This window comes from Megachile rotundata, chromosome 15 (genome assembly GCF_050947335.1).
Source record: "Megachile rotundata isolate GNS110a chromosome 15, iyMegRotu1, whole genome shotgun sequence".
Classification (NCBI taxonomy): Eukaryota; Metazoa; Arthropoda; class Insecta; order Hymenoptera; family Megachilidae; genus Megachile; species Megachile rotundata.
In genome coordinates this window covers 3,126,478-3,149,664 of record NC_134997.1, presented here as the reverse complement: position 1 = coordinate 3,149,664, position 23,187 = coordinate 3,126,478, and the positions used below count along the sequence as shown (strand labels likewise).

Sequence of the window (23,187 nt, the reverse complement as noted above, 5' to 3'; positions counted from 1 at the left end):
TTTTTTTTATCGGCTGAGACGCGGGTTTAAGGGGTGAAGCGAACCCTTAAAGTTTCGACCCCTTTTGGCTATCTTGAAAACCATACGAGATACATTAAAACTTCTAATAGAAAAGTTGTATGGTTTCTTGCGTATAATAACAGGATGTTAACAAATTTTGCAAAATACAATTTGTTTATAACAAAAAAATTTTTCATAACCTTATTTTATAATTTATTCAAATTTGTATAATGACAAAAAGTGTAGAGAATTTTATTACAAATTCAGTGGTATATATATATACGATATTGCCTCCTACAATTCCTCAGATTTTTATCATAAAGGTTCGCGCGCGCGCCCGCATAATACTAAACCGAATCATATCGGACGATATTACACTGTCAGTCAACATTATTTATAAGCATAAATAAAAAACAATTATATTTGCGTTATACATAACTGTTAATTTTATTAAATTTGTATTACAAAACATTTATTGTTAAAGTACATAGGTATTCTATGTAATGTCAATTTTATAGGTAACGAATAGTTCGAATAAGATAGGGAACATAATCGTGGCAATAATGGTATTCTTCGAAAAAATGTTTCAAACACAACGGTTTCCGACATTAAATATATGTAATAATTGGTACGTCACGGCATATGTATATGGCATAGTGGTCCATTATGTGATGCATAGCAAAATTCTACTGTATTTGGAAAATGAGGTGGTTTTGACGATATGAATCCACTTTTATATCATAAAATGAAATTTTCAAATCCTGGTGAAGAAAACAGATTATGAACAAGTCATTGTAGTTTTAGAATGCTAGCTCGTGTGTGGAGATTAATGTCATTGCAACTATGTCCGAAAAGCGACAAACAAGATTTTTCCATACGCAAAATCCGTACACGTATAATAGTTGTAAATATTTTGTAGTTCCAGTTAGAATCATAAATAACATTATTTCTTTATTTATCGGAATAGCTTCGTCAACCCTACGACAACAATGCGCGCTCCAAGAATCTAATAATAGAGCTGTTTTGTTGTTTGTATTTGGAGAATAAACTTCTGTTAACCAGGTTTTAAAATTTTCTTTTGTAAGTTTTCCGGATGTCGATGCCATAACAAAAATATTCATCGCCTTGAATATGGTCTGCTGTAATCGAGGTTCAAATACTCCATGGTATAAAGTAGATACATATCGTCAAGACCTCATTTTCAAAATCCCGTATTTTGCTATGCATCACATAATGAACCACTATGCCACATATGTAGTAACGCAGCAATTATTTCATGTGCATGGTGCATCGAAAACCGTTTGAATCATTTCTAATAAAATTAACATATAGAATACCTCTGTACTTTAACGATAAATGTTAATTATAACGCAAATGTAATTGTTTCTCATTTATGCTTATAAATAATGTTGACTGACAGTGTAATATCGTCCGATATGATCCGGTTTAGTATCATGCGGGCGCGCGCGCGAACCTTTGTGATAAAAATCTGAGGAATTGTAGGAGGTAATATCGTATATATATATACCAATGGATTTGCAATAAAATTCTCTACACTTTTTGTCATTATACAAATTTGAATAAATTGTAAAATAAGGTTATGAAAAATTTGTTTGTTATAAACAAATTGTATTTTGCAAAATTTGTTAACATCCTGTTATTATACGCAAGAAACCATACAACTTTTCTATTAGAAGTTTTAATGTATCTCGTATGGTTTTCGAGACAGCCAAAAGGGGTCGAAACTTTAAGGGCTCGTTTCACCCCTAAAACCCGCGTCTCAGCCGATAAAAAAAATACGTGTCCCTTATTTTTGCCTGCTTAACAAACTTACGAAGTTTCATCAAAATCGGAGGGGGACACTTGCGTATCTTTCCTTGTTAGTACTTCAGTTTACAGTTTGTTATACAGTTTGGTGTCCTTCAAAAAGTTGAGTAGGTTCTGTGTAGTTTTATCATCCTTCAGATTGTCATTCCATGCGGGTTTTATGTCGTATTTCTGTCTGTCGGCAGCATACTTTGCGCATTGGATGATAAGGTGGTCCACCGTTACACTGACCTTGCAAAGGTCGCAGATTGGGGGTTCTTCTTTAGTGAGGAGGTACTGGTGTGTGATTCTTGTGTGGCCAATTGTAATTCTTGTAATGACAACTTGGTCACGTCTTTGCAAGGAGCTGGTGATAATTTTTTTATAAAAATGACCTTTTATTGTTGTTAGTCTAGGTTTACATTGCATAATCCATGTGTTGTTCCAGTTCTCTTCCAATTTCTGTTTGGCATTAAGGAAGGGTATTTCGGGAGACGGGTGATTTGTGTAGTGATTAGACATAGAAGAGTTCGCTGCTTCTTTGGCTAGTTTATCCACTATATCGGTTCCCGTGATGCCTACATGTGAAGGAATCCAGACTATTGTAATTTTATTGTTTCTTTGTGTTGATTGAGTATAGGCTAGTTGGCATTCTTGTATGAGGGTGTCGTTTGTCCATTGATTTTGGATTGTGGAGATGGCGGTTAGAGAATCGCAGGAGATAGCAAAATTTTTATTTTGTTCGGTAGTAGTGAGTTCGATGGCATGTTTGAGTGCGGTGATTTCGCAGTCAAATATGGTTGAATTTGGATGAAGTTTGTTACTTATTGTTACTTGTTCGTTAATTATGGCGTACCCGGAACCATTTGCAGTTTTTGAACCATCGCACAGTGGCAAAAAACGGCGAAAATGTGGACAAAAGTTAAAAAATGAAATCGTCAATTCTTGAAATCCGTTTAATGGAACTAGTTTATAAAGAATCTGTGCATACTGTTTTCACAGTTTTAATGACTTTATTATTACCATTTCGAAGATATGAGCCTCCAAAGTTGAACCTTTTTTAAAGTCAATTTTTCCGGGTAAAGTTTAACATAATGTTGTTAATTATTTTTTAAATATTATGTTCATCCACTATTATCGGCTGTTTATATCATACTTTAACATTATAAATATGTAAGTTGCACAACAAAATGTTTATTTTTAACAGTGATATAGAAAGACATATAAACCATAGTCATATTTAATGTTTGTGTAAGGTAAAAGTTGTGATCTTCACCTCGGTTCACCTACCAAATAGGCTTAAATGAAAGCTGGAAGCTTCCCGAACAAGGATCAATAACAATATCTTGCGGTAATTTGCGGTCTTATGAGTTATTCCCATTTTTGTCCATGCGCGCACCCTATTAACGCGCGCAACAACAGCAGTCCCGGACGTTTCACAGTTAACAAAATTTAACATAATACTGCTTAATTATTATTTAACTATTATATTCATCCACTTTTATTGGCATTTCTTATGGTACTTTAGTATAATAATTATGTAGGTTGCACATCAAAAGGTTTATCTTTAACACTCATATAAACTGAAAAAGGAGATATAAACCATAAACGTACTTAATGTTTATGTAAGGGAAAAGTTGTGAACTCCACCTCGGTTCACCTACCAAATAGGCTTAAATGATAGCTGGAAGCTTCCCGAACAAGCATCTGTAACGATATCTTGCGGTAATTTGCGGTTTTCTGAGTTATTCACATTTATGTTCACGCGCGCGCCCTATTATCATACGTGACAACAGCGGTTTCGGACGGTTTTCAAATATATCGTCGCTAACCTTTGCAAAATGTCTTGTTTTGTAGGTGAGATTTCAATATCCACACCCATATATATATATATTATATATTAAATATTTAAACATTGTTAAAAAATTAAAAAAATAAAAATTTATTTGCAATTTCTGATAATAAAAAATGAATTTGCTAATGAAAAAAATATTATTATGATAGTTAAAACATTCAAGTTTAAAATGCAAAAAGATTTAATTAGTTTCGATAAATAGTTTCCGAGATAAAAATTCATACGTACTAATTAACTAACCGTATTAGTTAACTAACAAATCAAAATTCGATTTTTAACACAAAAAATTAATTTGTAACACTAATATAATCATTTTATCGAAAAACATTTAAATAATTTATCTCAGAATCGAAGATATTAATTTTATCCACGTTTTCGCCGTTTTTCGCCGCTGTGCATCGGTATATATGTGCGAATGATTTGAGTAAGAGTTTTTAAGCTCTTGGAATATTGTCTTCAGAAAATTTTGATTTGTTTTTGTCTTATTGTATTGGAGCATAGTTAGATTGGTTTTGATGTCCGGAATGAGCCAAGGAGGAGTGGTATGGATTGCTTTATGTGTTGTGGTCTGAATTTTCATGTCATGTTCTTTTAAGAGGTTCCTTAATCTTTGATAGAAAAGAAGGTGGTATTTCTTCTTTTGTTGTAAGGGTTGATTTTGTTTGAAGATTGCCTGGTGCACGGGGTTTTGTGGAGTGGAGGCGATTTTGGTTGCAAATTTTATGGTTAGTAATTTTCTTCTAACATGTAGCGGTGGTTCTGTTGCTTCGCTGAAGATACCATTAATCGGACTGGTTCGGTAGGCACCAGTTGCTATTCTTAGTGCGTTATTGTGAATGACATCTAATTTTTTCAGTATACTAGTATTTGCGGAGTTGAAGATAATTGATCCATAATCTAATTTCGATCTGATTATTGCTTTGTATGTGAACAATAGGATGTTTAGATCAGCTCCCCAGTTGTTTGCTGCTATTGTTTTGAGGATATTTAGGCGTTGAAAACAGTCGGCTTTTAGTTTAGTAATATGGTGGTTCCATGTCAGTCGTGAGTCGAAGGTTAAACCTAGTAGTTTTATAGAAGATGTTTCAGGAAGAGTCTGATTGTTGAGTGTTAGTTGGATTTTTATCGGGCATTGCATTCTATTAAAGACAATTATTTTTTATTTAGAAGTAGAGAGTTTGAACCCTGACGTAAGACACCAGTTCTGAAGCTTGTCTAAAATTTCCTGGAGTAGCACTTGAGAAGTTAGTGGGTTTCTCCCTTTGCATATTATTGTTAGGTCATCTGCAAATAGTAAGCCTAAGGCTGGGCTTATTATGTTCTTCAGAATGTCATTGATGGCAATTAGGAATAAGGTGACACTTAGGACGGAGCCCTGGGGAACTCCATTTTCTACTACTTTTGTGGAGGAAAGGGTGTTATTGACTCTTACTCGGATTGTTCTGATAGCCAGAAAGTTTTTTATGAAATTATATATGTTTCCCTTCACCCCCTGATTTTGAAGGATTCTTAGAATACGATTTCTCCAGACCATGTCATAAGCCTTTTCTATATCAAGGCATACTGCAATTGCATGTTGTTTGTTAGCAAAGGTGTCAAGTATTATCGTCTCTAGGTTAATAAGGTGATCGTAGGTTGAGTGGAATTGTCGAAAACCGCTTTGGTGTTTAGAGATTAATGAATTGACTTCCAGGAACCACCTGAGTCTTAGGTTGACGATTTTCTCCATTAACTTGCACATTGTATTAGTTAAAGCTATTGGCCGATAGTTGTTTGTGTCTAGTGGGGTTTTGCCGGGTTTTAGAATAGGGACAATTAAAGCTTCCCTCCATCTAGAGGGAAAGATGTTGTGTAACCAAATGCAGTTAAAAATTGATAACAGGTATTCAAGAGCAACATCAGGCAAATTAGTTAGGAAACAATTTGGGATTTCGTCAGGACCAGGGCTAGTGTTTTTGCATCTATTCAAGATATATCGAAGTTCGTTAAGTTGTAGCGGAACGTTTAGAGGGGATAGTTCTGTGGCGGACCGCCGCCGAAAATTCTGGACGCGCGCGAACGCTCGCTTTGCGGCACGAGCGTGAAAGAATATTCGCGAACGCTCGCTGTGCGGCGCGAGCGCGCTAGAACATTCGCGACGAGGCGTGTGCGACGAAGCGCGCGTTAGAACGTTCGCGAAAAACAATTGAGTATATAAGTCGGCCGGTTCGCGAATCGATTAAGTTAGTCGATGTCCAACTCGCACACCGAACACTCCAAAAGTCAACGCGCGTTTCCATTTCTGTGCAAAGTCCAATTTTACAGATTGTAGTTATAGTTCCTAGTTCATAGTTAATTACTTTAGTCTGTAAATAGTTGAACGTTTATTTTAATAAAATAGTTAAGTTATTTAATCCGCGTAATTAATCCACGCAATCACTTCAGTTCTGTTGTGACTTGCACTGCTCCTGAGGGTTGTAATGAATTGATGTCCATTTCTTGTTTGTAGATTCGGAACTCTTTCGTGTAGTTATTGTCGCTCGAATTTTTTTGGAATGTAGTTGCTAACTCTTCAGAAATTTCGTTTAGATTAGTAGTGGTTGTGTTATCTTCTTTAATTATGGCAGAGATCGTGAACTGGCCGTGAGATTTTTTAAACGCATTTATCCTTTTCCAGATTATGGGCAGTGGGGTGTGTGGATTAAATGATGAGAAGTATTCTTCCCACGCTTGCCTTTTGCTAGTCTTCATGGTTTTACGGGATATGGCTCTAAGTTTTTTGAAATTAATAAGGTTTTCAGGTGTTTTATGTTTTTTGTATCTATTGAATGCGTGTTTGCAGTTTGCAATAGCTTTGGAGCATTCCTCGTTCCACCATGGATTAAATTTGATTTTAGAGTTGGGAAGGGTTTTTGTTGTCGGAATAGCTAGGTTGGCAGCGTTAATGATAGATTGCGTGAAAACCTCAAGTGCTACATTTAATGTTTCTGTGTTATTTGGATCTAATTTGATAAATTGGGGAGCTGATTTAGTCATTGATTCTCGAAATATTTCCCAGTTGGCTTTATTGATTTTCTACCTTGGAGGTCTGGTGGGCCCACTTCTTGTGTCAGTGTTGTATGTTATCTTTATAGGGAAGTGATCACTATCATACAAGTCATTGAGGACACACCATGTAGTATTTTGCGTAATTGATGGATTGCACATCGATAAATCAATTGCACTGGAACTGCCAGTTGCGATGCCAAAGTGGGTTTGTTTGTTAGTATTTAAAAGATTGAGGTTGGTTGAGTCTATTATTCTTTCGATGATAGAACCTCGTGCATCAGTCTTATGGGATCCCCGCAGGATGTTGTGGCTATTAAAATCGCCTAGAATGATGTGTGGTTTAGATATTTGATTAATTAAATGGGTTAATTCTGTCTCATCTATGCGTTGGCTGTTTGGTATGTATATGTTGCCTATGTATAGGCTCGTAGAAAGTTCGATTTTAACGACAATGGCTTCGAGATTGGTAGCAATCACTACTTCTTGGCTGTGGATACTGTTTTTGACGAGAGTGGCTACACCTCCACTCGCATGTGCCGAGATACGATTTTTATAAAGGGTCTTGTACGATTTGATACTGCCAGAACTTTGGTCCTTGAAATTGGTTTCTTGTAAGCATATTATATCAGGTTGGAGATCGTTGGTTAATAATTGTAGGTACTCAAGGCGGCTGTAGAATCCATTAAGGTTCCATTGGATAATTTGAAGGGGCATCGTATGTAGTTGGTTGTATGTTACTAGGGATCAGGCTTTGGTTTGGAGGAATCGAGGGGCTTTCATTGGTGAGGATAGTTTGTAGAGAGATAGATGATAAGTTGTCATCTTCCAGTTTTTTGATTAGGCGGTGGAGTCTATTTTTCATTCTTTGGTCGTGTATTAGCAAGTGGGTTGTTTTGAGCATACTGATTAAGTTAACCATGTCAGAAGTGTAGTCTTTTGCAATTTCATATGGATTTTCGTTACCGATAGTGTTTTCTAGAAGACTCTTAAATTGGGTAAAGTTGAGATTGAATTTGTTTACAGGGTCTTCCAAAAAGGGTTTGATTGGTCCTATTATGTCATCTAGTTGGTCAATAAGACCAACTAGATGGAGGATAGGGGTCTTTTGTTGCGGGGAAATTGGAGATTGATTTCATCATGTAATGGGTTAGTAAGTGAAGTTGAGTCGGTTGAGGATAAGTATGTGGCACTAGAATTGATGTCCTCGTATTTTTTGTCTTCTAAATTTTCAGTCTGGCTTCCGTGTCAGGGCAATATCGTGTTTTGGGCGTTAGTGGAGCAAAGAGTTTGTATTGGGCTATTGCATGCGTGGCTGTAAGCTAAGTCCACATCTTTTGGCAGGTTGGTGGTTGTAAGTTGTACTGTATTGTTGCATTGCTTAGCAATATAGCCTTCTTCCTTACACAAGAAGCATGTGACTTTATCGGTGGATGCGAAGATTCTATACTGTGTACTGTCATGAGTAATAATAAAAGATGCTGGGATGTTTTGGACATCATCAGGATTAATATAGATCTGTCTTCTAAAACTCATGATGTGAGAAAAACCGGGTTCTTGTAGTCCTACTCGAAGAAAGGTGAGTTTCGATGTTAGCCTGATATTGTGATCTCTTAGAAATTTCTCAATGTAATCGTGAGGTATGGTAGAGGGAACATTGGAGAGGACAATTCTCTGTGACGGATTGATCAAATGTCTGACTGTGGTGGTCGTATTATTGATAGAAAGAGATTTGTGATTGTTCGCAAAGGTCTTGGCGGCCGTTATACTGTCAAAATAGATACAGACTCTATTATTAGCTATACGTGAGACAAAGCAAATAGCGTTAGGCCCGGTGAATTTTGCAACTGTTTGTATGTAATCTTTTAGGGAAGTGCCCTCTATGGCGTCAATAATGATTGCTTGATGTTTACTGGGGAATACATCGTTGGACGCAGCTGAAGCATAGGATTTTGTTGGTTGTTCAGTTGGAAGGTGTTGTACGTTACTGTTTGATGATGAATTGAGTTCCATATTAAGATTGTCTTGGTCAGGAGGTTTGTCACTGTTCCACTCTTTTCGGTTCATTCTGCCGCTATCGTGGCAGGACAACAATAAGTGTTGATCTGCGCGCCGACATGACACAATGAAATTGATTGAATTTTGATTTGAACTACACTGGCACTCGCGAGCGATAGTAAACACGTCTATTCTGTTTGCTTGCTCGAGAGCAACTTATCTAAAAATATGTATAATGAATCACATATGAAATTGCGGGTGATTTTAAAACAATTTTAAAAATACAAGTTAAAAAATGAAAGCTTAACATCGTGGGTTTTGCAGTTTTTACCCCTTTTTCGCGATAATGTGTTATGCGCGTGAGTTTTTAACTATACAACTATTTCATGAATGGATCTATTTCCTAAATACACTTTCATTTGCTTGAATCATTTGCAAAAATTGATTTTTGTAATGATAAGAATCACAAATAAATTATTATTTTCCAAATTCCTTTCCGAGATCATAGTTTTAAAAATATGAAGTTATCATAGTAGCGGTCTTGGAAATTTCTTTACAAATTAACTAATAACCATTCTCGTATTTTTTTTTATTAATAACACAATAACATGTTAATCATAACTGGTATGTTCCGTTTCATTGCAAATCTATTTACTCTTATTGTTTATGTTTCACCGTTCTCTCACGCTGCTTCAGCGAACACGCACTTTCTAATAATTTTCATCACACGATTACATTTTATTACAAATAACAATAAAACGAACAAACTGATAATAAAAATTGTATTATTTATACAATAGGCGTCATATGTTCAAAGTGGGTTAGTAGAACTTATCTAAAACTATAAATAATTGTATTAACACTTTATCTACCGCTAGCCTATTAATTGGCTTTTTGATTTCCAACGCTTATCGACCGGTAGCCTATTTATCGGCTTTTTCATTGCCAACGCTTATCGACCGCTAGCCTATTAATAGGCTTTTCGATTGCCAATGCTTGTCGAAAAATTGAATTACTGTTACCTTGAATTTATTTTATGAATGTTAGTTTATACGGCCATTTATTATATAAAATAAATGCAAAATAAAGTATAAATATTAATAAAATTACATTCCTTTGAAACAAAAGGAATAAGCACAACACAATGAATAGCGAAAATTTAGCCGGTACTGGGAGTAAGTGCGCGCACGACTCAGCCGGTACTTAGTGACTGGCAGCCTCAAAAACGACCGGTCAATAAAGTGTTAAGTTCGAACAAAATTTCTTGTTTTCGTAGAAGTTATTAAAATAATAATTATAGAGTAAGGATTGTTGTATTAATCTATCATAACTAGTCTATCGTAGCTAATACGGGACGTACTAGTTTGCTTTAACAGTTTTTTAAAACATTAATCGCAAGAAAAGTTTAGATTTTTAAAAGTGTGGCCTCGTGATAAAGTTTACAATGTAAGATAATATTTACAACTTTCAACATCATAAAAGTCATTTTTCAACTCGAATTTTTCAACAAAGTAATTCTTATATTTATAAAGAGAAATTAAACAGTGAAGAACTATTGAAGAAATCGATGCTTACAAAACGGGCACACAGTTAGAACTAAAAAGATTGCCACAGCAGTACATACATCTATACTTGGAATACTCGCAGGCCCCAGATCGTTATTAAACAATAAGTGAAAAGGATGTAAAACAAGGAAAACGTAGCTTACAAGGAAACATATCTGTTCCAGAAGTCCGAATATCGTTGAGAGGCTCCGCGGGAACTTAAATGTCGCGCAATTGGCCATAATAAGACGAGTTCGCGAATCACAAATACTGTCCAGAGCACGAGAGAAAAGTAGCGGGACGGGAACGGGGCTAGAGGGACGAAAAGAGCATCGCAGTGGTCGGATTGTAACGTTGCCGCCTATTGTCACACGCATTTTCGGCAACAACACGCTATTTGTCGAGGCGCACACATACATTAATCGGTCGCGTGACGCGGAGAGTGGGTCAGATATATGTAGAACAAGCGAGACAGAACGAGCGATACGTTGAGCGGCATTCCATTGTCGTAGTGTCCAAAAGTTTTACGCATCGCGTAAGAGGAAAAAGATAGAGTTTTTTAACATATAGTAGCAATATCTGTTTCTATACCTATGTAAAACCACACCATTACGGATGAACGGTGGAAGCTACGCGTGAGTCGAAAAGTGGGGATTAGGTGGTCCTAGCGGCCTACCCTCTTTGCCCCGTTCCCGTCCCGCTACTTTTCTCTCGTGCTCTGGACAGTACATGGTGTGATCCATAAGTAATGCGACGGAAATACCTGAGCCGCTTCTGTTGGTCGGAGGGGGATCGGACCGCGTGCGTTAGATGCGGGGGACCCTTAGCTTTCCAATGAACCAGGTCCCAGGGCTCTCCGAGCTGTGAAGGGGACAGGACGTTAATTTTTGTGACCCCCTGTTTGGTGACCGTGTCACGGAAAAAGTGGAGTCGACTATCGGAACAACGATATGTGATAAAGCTTTTGTACTAAACTAAACAAATCTCTTGAGGAGACAACTAAAATGATTCGTGAGGCTTATGGGGACTCTGTTCTGTCGTACTCACATATTTCGAGGTGGTTAAAGGCCTTTAACGAAGGGCGGGAAGAGGTTTCCGATGATCAACGCTCTGGGCGGCCACCAACCAGCAAAACAGTCCGTCAAACAGTCCATAAAGAATTTCTTCCTGAAGATCAGATAGTTAACACCGCCTACTAAGTGGATGTGCTGGAAAGACTGCGAAAAAGCGTCGTCAGGACAAGAAAACACATCCCCGGTACCTGGATACTGCATCACGACAACGCACCGTGCCACAACGCGCTGCGAGTACGAGAGTTTTTGACCCAAAACCAAGTGTTAACGCTTCCCCAACCCCCCTATAGTCCTGACCTGGCACCGGCAGACATTTTCTTGTTCTCCCGGATCAAGGCACCCCTAAAAGGAACGCGTTTCTCGTCCGTACAGGACATTCAAGTGGCCGTGACTGAGGCCCTAAAAGCGGTTCCGGAAAACGCATTCCAGGAAGCGTACCGTTTATGGCAGGGTCGCTGGAAAAAATGTGTAGATGCCCAAGGGCAGTACTTTAAAGAATTTTAAGTATTTGTAAGAATTGGTACAATAAATTCCTTTAAAAAAAAATACTTCGCATTACTTATAGAACACACCATGTATGCTCGCGAACGAGACATCGCCCGTTACCGATCCTTTTCACACGTAATTGTATTTACTATTCGTGGTCCTTGTTTTCCTGCGTACCTGCGCCCTATATCGATTAGGATTTGTGACGCATCCCCGGTTTCGCTGATCGATGCCGACACATCTTTCCGTCTTCCGCAAGTTTTGTTCCGGCTCGTGGAGTACTCACACGCACCCGAGTTCTTTATGATTCGAATTCCGTGTAATTGTGATAATCCGCCGAGCAACTTTCGTTAATCCGATCTGCCGCGTACAGATAAAATTACGGGAACATCGTACCCGCGATATTTTCCTTTTTGTACCGTTAATTCCTGCGAGTTACGCACATTACGGCTGTCGTCGTTACAGCACGTGGTCCCACTTTTCTCTCACAGTCGGTATTCCGCGCCTCTGCGGTCGGCTCTTGATCGCTGCTTATTTTTAACCGACTTCGATAAAGGAGGAAGTTACTCAATTCGATCAGTATATTTTTTTTTTTCTATGTATGCCCGTCGATTACGGCTAGCTGGATGGACCGATCGGAACGAAACCTTTTGCATCTGGTAGGTTCTGACTCCCCATTGGCACCATTATCAAAAAAATTTTCATTTTTTAATTGCAAAGTATTGTTATTGCAAAAAACCGGCAACTTTTGAAATAAACTTTTCTCGATTTTAGTGCGCTTTTAATATCTTATCAGGACATGATTCTGAACAGTTTTGTTCATGTACAAATTTCGCGGAAAGCTTTAGTTTTCGAGATATTAGCGAAAAATTGTTGTTAACTTTTGAAATCAACTTCGAACGATTTTAATGTCTTTCGAGTATATTGTTAGGGTCGTGGTTCTGGACAACTTTCTCCTCTTGCATAATTGACGGGAAGCTTTTGTTTTCGAGATATTAGCGAAAAAAAATTGAAAAACGAATATCCATGTTGTCTCTTACTTAATTATGTTCATGGCATTTACGCAGACAAAAAAAGCCCGGAAGAACTGTCTCACAGTATCCTATACAATTCTTCCCATTCCACTAAAAAGCGTTAAATAAAATAATTTTAAGAAAAAAAATACGCCGACTTCGAAATGCACTAAAAAGTATAAAATAATTTCTGTTTCCTAATGAAGTAATTTCTATTTCATTCAATCATACAATTACGTAGCAGATATGAATGAAACCTATTTACAGTTTGGTAGTATAGTAAATACATTTCAACCTTTTCGGAGGCGGCGCAAAATTAAGATTTTCTTGAACATGTCAACCTTTGGACAGCCGAACATAAGCAAAGCTTGTATAGCTATTTTTTTTCTATACATATAACTCGACAGCACGCCGCGAAGTAGGTGTTAGCGCGTATAGAATGTAACTATGGTCTATCTAGATTCATAGAGTATGCGACGGAAAGACTCGATCGCCGCATATTCTGTAAAGATAGAGCCTATCTGCCGCAATTTTGGTAATTCCCGCGTCGTGGGCTCCGTTTATAGGTTCTTAGATCCATGGCTTCCACATGCGAACGAAGTCGATTCAATTTCATTTATGTAGGAATGGATCGGAGGGATGGTCGAATTAAAATGGCTCAACTTTTAACAAATAATGAATTTAATATAACGAATAAAGAATAATGAGGACAATGAATTTAATACGTCTTTACAGGAACGCGTCCGAAATAGGTCTAATCCTGTCGTCGATTGCCTTTTGGCCATGCACACTTCTTTTGTCATTTTCACGCATTCTTTTGCACACGCACACGTACTCACCCGCAGTCGTTCGTACTCTCTCTCTCTTGCACACTTCCACGTATACTCTCTTGCACTCTCACTCGCACGTTCGTCCATGTTCGCATTCCCTCATTTATATCAGAAACGTTGCGAAATGAAGATGCAGTCGTTACATTTACGTATATTACCAGATATATCTATAATGATTCGTATTCTTTCTCAGGATTTATTAATTTCCAATACACCATATCACAATCAACTGGTTATTGGTAGCAACGTTTACTGAGGTATTTTTAATTTTGCGCCGCCTCCGAAAAGGTTGAAATGTATTTAATATACTACCTAACGAGTAAATAGGTTTCATTCATATCTGTTATGTAATTGTATGGTTGAATGAAATAGAAATTACTTCATTAGGAAATAGAAATTATTTTATACTTTTCAGTGCATTTCGAAGTCGGTGTATTTTTTTTCTTAAAAGTATTTTTATACTTTTTAGTGCATTTTGAAGTCGGCGTATTTTTTTTCTTAAAATTATTTTATCGTTATTATCATCGCGTGAAGATTCCGTCGCGTTCGGAGCTAACGCATAGTTCCGCCCAATACTTCCGTCGCGTTCGCACGCAGTAATTGTGGTCAAGGGCAAGATTTCCGTGTGTTTCCGTCGTATTTTCGTCTACCGGTCGTTGAGTGAACTCATGTGCTCTTTGTTACGTATTGAATTGTGCAATCTAAAATAAAGTGATTGTGATTGTTCCACGCATAACAGGTGTTAACAGTCAATTTCCCCTCCTTTACTCCCGATTCAAAAAATTGAATTAAAACCTAGCACAATACCTAACAATATCGAACCGAGATACACCGATTTTAATGAAATTTATGTGAAACATAGTTCTCAAGAAAATATTTGACATGTATTTTTTTTATCGGCCATCATTTACATTGAAGGGATGAAAATAGCCCTTAAAGTTGGAAGCTGAAATCGTACTTTTGGGAATATTTCCGGAATGAGAGGAAAAAATTGGAAGCTTTTTCTTAAATTGTTCGTCTTTAAATAGGGAATTTTTGTGTATAAAAAAATTTTAATTCTCACCGGTCAGGTGACGTAAACAACATAACACGCGGTCCCAAAGTCACAAACAAGATAAGTCAAAAAGAGTAGCATAGTTTGGAGATAAGAGAGAATATAAGAACAGAAGCAAGCAGGCGCGTGTGAGCTAAGTTAGAGCCAGATCATAATCTGCGGAGTCAGATTCATTCAAGATCGTTTTATCAACATCTTTGTAACCACAATCAGCACATTGTAAAGCAGTGCAGAGCTTTCTCGTGCGTAACATAATAAACTTTATTTGTTTAAATAATGTACGATCGCGAATTCGCGAGATAAGATAAAAATGAATCGAGTTGCTACTTGATCGTTGTGCTTATTCTGAGTTGCTCAGAATATAATTAGCTGAATATTTATGGGTATCCTGTCAAGCCCAAAACGTTTCACTCCTACAATTTTAAACGGATAATTAAGACCACATGAACGTCTCCATAACTTGACGTTCTTAACTATTGACAATAGCTTTCTAACAGGCCAAAAAGGCACATCAGTCTAGTGCCAATATATCTTTCCTTAACGAAGTTTATATCCTTGATCCTAAAGTAGGCACTCCTGCGATGTGCAGTGTTTATGAAATCCTTACTTACTCGACGGGCCAAGGCACTCGGACTCGGTCATTCAACAGTCTCATAGTGTGCCCCATTACCTGGTTCCTTTGAAGGACCCAAATCACTCAAGGGTTTGGATCACTTTATTAACAAACGATATTTACAATCTTAGAACGGAGGCAAAGGTCTCACGATCTCATTCGCTGAACCATCTCACCAATCACTATTTTTTCCAAATAACAAACTGTCCTGATTGGTCCTTTATGGTGACGCCTACATGACCTGAAATTCCTCTATTCCTTTCTTTCTGGCAGTTTTGAGGCAACTTGTTCAGTCTTGCGTTACTTTTGGTGGACTTATGAGTCACCCTTGCGAATCATCGCAACTGTGGACTACTTTTGGTGACGCACACTCACCCTTGCGCACCATCATCGCAATTGAACTACTTGTTGAACTTGTATCAAGACACGAAGGTACTGTAGAGTACGAAGTGGGACTGAAACAAATTCCGTTGATCTGATCTACATTGAGATGATCTATAAGCCGCACGAGCCGCAATGCATTAGTATTTCGAACTGCTTTCCTTACAATTTCACAATCAAATTTATCAACGTAACCTGCTGTCATTCCAACGAAGAATCTATCAACTAGTGGGATGATGATTGACAACTTTCTCTGACTTGGACACGCCAGTGTGAAGGACTCTGAACCACTCTATAGAGGGTATTCGGCTACTGGTGGGTATAATTTTAGGGAGTGGTAGCTGGGGTGATTCTGAACAACTTCTTCTTTTACCAAAATGCTGGTTAAATCTTAGTTTTTGAATTATTAATGAAAAACACTGACCAATCAGAGCGAGAGAATAGTGCGCGCCCAAATGTGAGAGCGATGGATGCAAGTGTCACAGTAGATAACACGTCGACCCAAACTCAAGAGTAACAAGATGATTCTCAAGCGATAACTCCATAACCCTCAAAAACACATGATTCACAAGCGATAAGCCAATAGTCCCGAAAACAACTGACTCATTCAATGTACAATATATAATCCCCGCCTTTGACATAATAAACTAGTTCTTCCTTGACTTTCAAAGCCGAAGCTCTGACTCTCCATTATTCGACAAAATCCATAGTTTCGCGACGCGTATCCTAAAAAATCCATAAAGATCGAAAGTTTAACTTCAGAAACCGTAGATACAGTTGTACTGGTGTTAGTTTATTTCATCCGCGGAAATACTCCCGTGACGCAAGCATGACGGTTAACCTTGGTCATGTACAAATAAATCGTATTTTATAAATAAGTAGTTATAAAATTCACAAATATTAATAAATATAAATTTATTAACGGAGCTCATTGTATGAATGAAACGAAAGTAAAGGTGAAGACCAAGCACAGTTTTTTTAAAATAATTAATCAAGTAAAAAGGGTGACTGTCATATTTGATGTTTTCCGTATAATAATGGTACAATTTTCGGGATCCATACTAAACAAACACATAAGTGCACACGCACCACGATTGTCCAGTCCTTAGTATCGAAATGTTAAAAATGTCCATCTTTTTCCACATGAATTCGTTTACGAAAGTTCCTCACCATGTACAAACTACACATTATGCGTGATGAATGATGCAAAGAAAAAAGTCAGTTATTGCAAAAGTTATCCAGTCCAGTTATATTTTTCGACGTGTCTGTACACATCGTTAGAGAGGATGAGCGCCGCATTCTTTTGTTCATATCCAATTAAATATGTTGCAAGTTTCGTCAGTCGGTCACAAACTCGTGAATATGCCAGTTTTGTTTTTTTTTTCTCAATATATATATATTTGGTTTTTTTTTTGTTCTCAATATATCTATATTATTAAATACTATTTTTCTTTAAACCGGACTGTTTTTCTTTACCCAAATAACTGCAATAGGAAGGAAAGTGACAGTAGAGATGACGAGGGAACGGTTTTTTTTGGGTTTCCCCAGAAATTTTATTATGGGCCTATAACAGACCGCGGACTTGACTAGGAGGGATGGTTTCGGTCTTAGTTTATAGTGTAGTGGTAAAGTATATTATTTTATTGACTTTTTTGACTCTCAATGTTTATGAGGTCATAGGTATCGTGACTCTATGTTGTACGGTGTGTTGTGCCATCGCACAAAATATTTCGAAAATTTATAATTTTTGTTTAAATTTTTGTACTAAATGTTGAACTAGTTCTTGCAACTTTGTGTATGTAAACTATGGATTAAAATAGGGGATACGTGTTTTTCGAATTTGTTGTTTTTAGCGATCATTATTATAGGGTAATAAATTTCAGTCAAGAAATACAAATTATCTGCGCATTATGTGTTCATATATATACAAATAGTTGGGTTTATATATCAATTGTTCCAAAAAGACCATCACATGCAAGTAACCTTTTGCTACAAATAACTTAATATAATTTTATGGATAATAATAAGCAACATCAATTAATACATTCAAAAATAAATATATAATTCCATTTAAAGTAAAAGTGTGTCACCTACATGACTTTTCAGCATCTATTCATTAAAGGAACTATTTATAAGTTGCGACACCGCTGAAACTATACATTTTGCACCTAAATTATTTTTTAATACGAAATATAGTACACAAGAAATTTACATTTATAAAGAACGGATTAGCCTATAACAATTTTTAGAAACGCTTTCCAAACAAACGCTTAAATTATAGCAGGCATGTAATAACAAACTTACCCGTTGATAGAAGTGATGCGGTTCCCTGCCAAATTTAGGTGTATCAATTCGTACGTTCGGGAGAAAATTTCATCTGGTAGCGTAGTCAGTTTATTGTAACTGAGATCCAGCTCCAACAAATGGCGTAATTTGTAAAAAACACTTTCATCTAGTGACAGCAAATCATTTCTCCCCAAACTGATATTTTCTAATAATCTAAGACTCCAAAATATATTTTTCGGCAACATGATCCAACCGTTATATTCTAATTTTAGCTCTTTAAGTTGCGTTAGATTTCCGAAAAATGTCTCTGGTAGAGTCATATTATTTCTATTATTGCATAAGGTTATACGTTTCAGTTTAGCGTTCTGCTTCAGTAAATGTGTCGGTAATGAGTTGAAGCTGTTGTTATCTAATTTCAGCACTTCCATATTTTCTATCTTTGCGAAAATGTTTTCTGGCAAAGAGTTTAAATTGTTGGAACTCAGGTCTAAAGATGTTAAAGAAACGAGTTTGTCGAATATACCGGACTTAAGCTGCGTCAAGTTATTCAATGAAAAGTTCAACGTCTGCAGCTTCGTAAGAGGATCGAATGTACCGGATTCAATTTCATTAATTGAGTTGTTACTCAATTCTAACACTTTGAGTGTTGGAGTGTTATTAAAAATCCTTGGAGCTAATCGTACATTGTTATTCCGTAAATCGAGAACAACAAGGTGAGATACATCAGCGAAAATGTCACTACTAAGGTGCGTTATACCATTGCTTGATAGAATTATCTGCTGCAAATGTGGGAAACCTTTCAAATGATTCCTGGTTAGGATGGTGCTCAAATTACCAAACGGTTTAAACAGTAACTTTTTCACTTCCTGTCTGCCAGTTGGGCTCGCGTAGTGTCCTAGGCTCCAGTTCATTGATAGATCGCACTTCTGCTTGAATAAGTAATTAAACATGTCAAAGGTTGACCGTTGTTGCTTGTGACACGGCATCTAAACAGGAGAAAAATTTTTAACGGACTAACTGACATGATGTTTACTGATTTCGAGTTTGACTATTGTAAGAAGGTGAGCAAAAACATAATATTTAGAAAGATAATTAATTTAGTTTTTATCAGTGAAGAATTTTTAGAGCGTGATGTATTACTCTACTGATCACTTATTGTAATAGAACAGTCAGCAATATAGTCACAGTTTTAATATAAACTTTATATGTTTCTCGTTATGAACGACTCAGTTTCTGAATTCTTATTTTGCTTTTACTTATTTTTTTGTTATTGATATCTCTTAATTATTCGTTTTATTTCCATTGTGGCGGTTTCTCTTCTACACTCGTCGCGACTAAACGGCGTATAAGACCGAGACTTGATTTTCTCGTTAGTACTCGGTGAATCTTCCTATTCATACTAATAGTTCCTGTCTATCCCTTCCATAGATCCCCACGTCTAAGACAAGGGCCTGCTAGGATGCCTTATTGACGAGTCCACTAGCGGGTCCCGAACGGAACGCCCACTCCCTTTCCTTCATTTTTCGTAGCCCTTCCACTAGCTACAATTATTAACTAGCTTATGATACTTGACGATGCATTATAAGTTCGATCGAAATCAGCATGGTTCTAATACTTTTTTAAGTGTATAAATATTATGAGTATTATGAAAAAATATTAGTTTCATTTTTGGGATGGTTTGGATTATTTTAAATACACAAAAAGCAAAATTAAAATTATAGAAATACGAGACATGATTAATAACTTAATTCAATTAAGTGATAGAAAGTTGGATGACATCGATGAAATCGTGAGTCGTTACTATTACGTTGCGAGTAAAATCGAATCGATGACGACTGCCGGAACTTCATCAGCGCGAATCAATGATACATTCGATAACGCGATGTGGTATTATAATATCATAATAATAGATGGGCTGCGCACCCTGAAATTGCCGGTAGCCGAACTACCGAAATTCGACGGAAGCATCGACAAATGGCTTTCTAGGATGGTTTTCTAGATGTAGAAAAATTTCTATACTTGAAGAGTTCTCTTCAGGGCGACACGCTAAATAAAATTTTACCTTTTAACGCGAGCGCGGAAAATTATCAACGTGTGGCGTCTCTTAGTTGATTCGTCGAGAAACGGCGTATACTCGTTACGAAACATTGCGACCCTATTACTGATATAAATTAAATGACCAAGGCAACCTCTAACGAGCTCGCAAAATTAATTGATGAGATTCGTCAAAATATTAGCATGTTGAAGTTGTTCGGAGTCGATCCGGATCCGGATTTCATTATTCGCATACTGGAAAGGGCGCTGCCGAGTGAAATCCCCCCAAAATGGGAAGAAACCCTGAATTGAGACGTCCTTTCCACGTTAGATCAATTTTACACATTTATTCGTGAAACTTCGTTCCGACTGCTCACGTTCGAGCAAGATATCGGTCGCGGCAACACAGTAATAGCAGAGAAACGTCGATCCGATCATAATTCGCGCGCGGTAAAAACACGTAAAGTCGAGTCTAGTGCGCGGGCATTTGCTAGTGACACTATGCGTTAACGTCAACGTATTTTTAAGGGTCTTCGAGGGCAATTAGTTGACGCTATTTTGCCTTTAAATAATTTATGATAGGAATAGTGTTCCTACAGATCTGGCCACGGAGTGGGGAAGGTGAGAATGCTGAAAGAGAATGAATGAAGTTCGGCAAATTTGCCATGAATATTCCTTCTGGTAAGAGGACTTTGGTGAACCACTGAGCACTTACCCCAAAATCTGAATCGTTACGCATTGTGTGAAAATGAGATAATTAGATTTTCTGACATACGGTATGAATTATTAGTGCGTATTGCAATCAATTCCATTTTGCTTTTAACTGCCCGACATTTAGCAAATTAACGATATCGCAGCGGTGGGACGCGGTTAAACACAAGAAACTATGCAAAAATTTTCTTCTTTCCCACCGCGAACAATGAAAATCGTCACGATGAGAGCATTGCGAGAATTTTCATCATACTTCACCGTTTCGGGAAACAACAAACATCCGCCGTGCCGTCAATATCAGTGTCAAAATCCTTGAACGAAACCGTGGAATCAAAATCTATATGAAAGCCAGAAATCGCGTTAACTACCGTGCATCGTAATTTCGGAATTGCTTGCGATTAATGTGATTTATACTGATCCGTTTTAGTAATATGTCTAGACTCATAAGAAGTTCAATAGCAAGAGAGCGATCTATCGATCTGCACGGGCCACGTAGGTTCGGAGTTCGTGATAACGATAGGGGGGAGCCCGTTCGCGCTTGCGCCGACATAATCCCAAAATTGATGGGGCCTGCTACGGCGCGGCGTGTCCTTTTAACTATGTGAACGTAGCAGCAACCCTGTCGTACGGTTACAAGCTATTATAAAAGCAACACTACCAACCACCATATTCAACCATACTGTAACACTTCCGAACTACATAATACTGAAAATAAAAAACAAAAGAAAGCTCAAAAAGACCTGACAAAAACAGAAAACTCCATACAACAAAAGACTTCTAAACGCAGCTACCAAAAAATTGAAAGCAACACTCGAAGACTACAGTAACAAGCAATTCAACAACTTCATTATCAACTTATCCCCATCTAAGGACGCATACTATTCACTATGGAAAGCCATACAAAAAATGAAACGCCCTATACGTTATATTCCGGTAATTAAAACAGCAACGGGTAAATAAGGTAAATCTAACTCACAAGGGACATCACCCAATTGATACACGCCGATTTTTATGAAATTTTTATATATTATAGAACTGAAAAAAACTATTTGACACTTATTTTTTTTATCGCCAAATATCCACTCTGAAGTGGTGAAAATAACCCTTAAAGTTGGGGTTGAAAAAACTATTTTCGCAAATATCTCGGAAACTATTAGGCCTAGACAAAAAATTCAAAGTTCAAATTCAAAAAATGTAATATAACACAATTGCCAGAATACTATGTTATAGAAATCAGTCGTACGCCGAACGGAAGGTATAAAATGTACGTATAATTTCAACGACAGTAATATTTTTTTTATAAGCGAAATTGAAAATTCCAATTTACCCGTATTTTTTCCTTGGACCCACAGTTTATGTACGTGAAATTTGATCAAAATGGTACCACGTTTTATAAAAAAAAATTTGCAAAACAATGTTAATTTTTAACATATTTTTCAGACAAATGAATTTTTAAAAAATCCACTGACGCCATATTATTGTCCTTCTAAAACAGAAAAATTTGCACTTTGAATTTTTTGTCTAGGCCTAATAGCTCCCGAGATATTTGCGAAAATAGTTTTTTCAACCCCAACTTTAAGGGTTATTTTCACCACTTCAGTGTGGATGTTTGGCGATAAAAAAAATACGTGTCAAATATTTTTTCGAGTTCTATATCATATAAAAATTTCATAAAAATCGGCGTGTATCAATTGAGTGACGTCCCTTGTCAGAAAAGGCCGAAACATTTGCCGAACACCTACGTAAAACTTGCCAACACCACTCATTCGATAGCCCAAGCCCACAGGACGAAATACTTAATTTTACCGAACTATCGGACACAATAGGTGACGAAACAATTTGCAGAACGAAGTTAAGCGAAGTAAAAAGAATCATACATAGAATCCAAATTAAGAAAACTCCCGGACATGATGCCATCAACGGCCCCCAAAGGCCATAAGGTACCTAATTATTCTATTCAATTCTGTGCTAAGAATAAAATACTTCCCTAGCCAATGGAAAATAGCCTAAAAGTTATCATGCTACTCAAACCTGAGAAAGATCCACATTTTACTACTTCATACAGACCGATTTCACTTCCAATTATGTCTAAAATCCTCGAAAGAATAATATCAGTTAGAATAAAAATAATTATAGCGGAAAGGATCTTCATCCCTGATTATCAATTCGGTTTTCGCAATAAACATACAACCATTAAGCAAATACATAGGATACTCAATAAGGTCATTACATGCTTCGAAAACAAAGCATACTGGTTCTGCTGTTTTTTTAGACATCGAGAAAGCCTTTTATAAGGTCTGGCATCAAGGCTTACTGTATAAAGCAGCAACCAATTTTCCTGCACCGTACTACCATCTCATGAAGTCATATCTATCTAATAGAAAATTTCAGGTAAAATTCCAGAACGAATATACCAAACTGTACACGATACACGCTGGAGACACTGCAAGGCAGTGTGTTAGGATCGATTCCTTACAAC

General features: G+C 37.0%; 1 protein-coding gene across 1 annotated transcript in view; it reads right to left on the bottom strand.

Moving 5' to 3' along the window:
- The window catches only part of LOC143263941 (uncharacterized), a 43,596-nt gene that overhangs the window by 4,221 nt on the left and 16,188 nt on the right, over positions 1 to 23,187 (bottom strand). Inside the window, exon 5 of the mRNA XM_076540027.1 lies at positions 17,982 to 18,949. Coding sequence (XP_076396142.1) covers positions 17,982 to 18,949 — 968 coding nt within the window. The remainder of the gene's footprint in view (positions 1 to 17,981; positions 18,950 to 23,187) is intronic.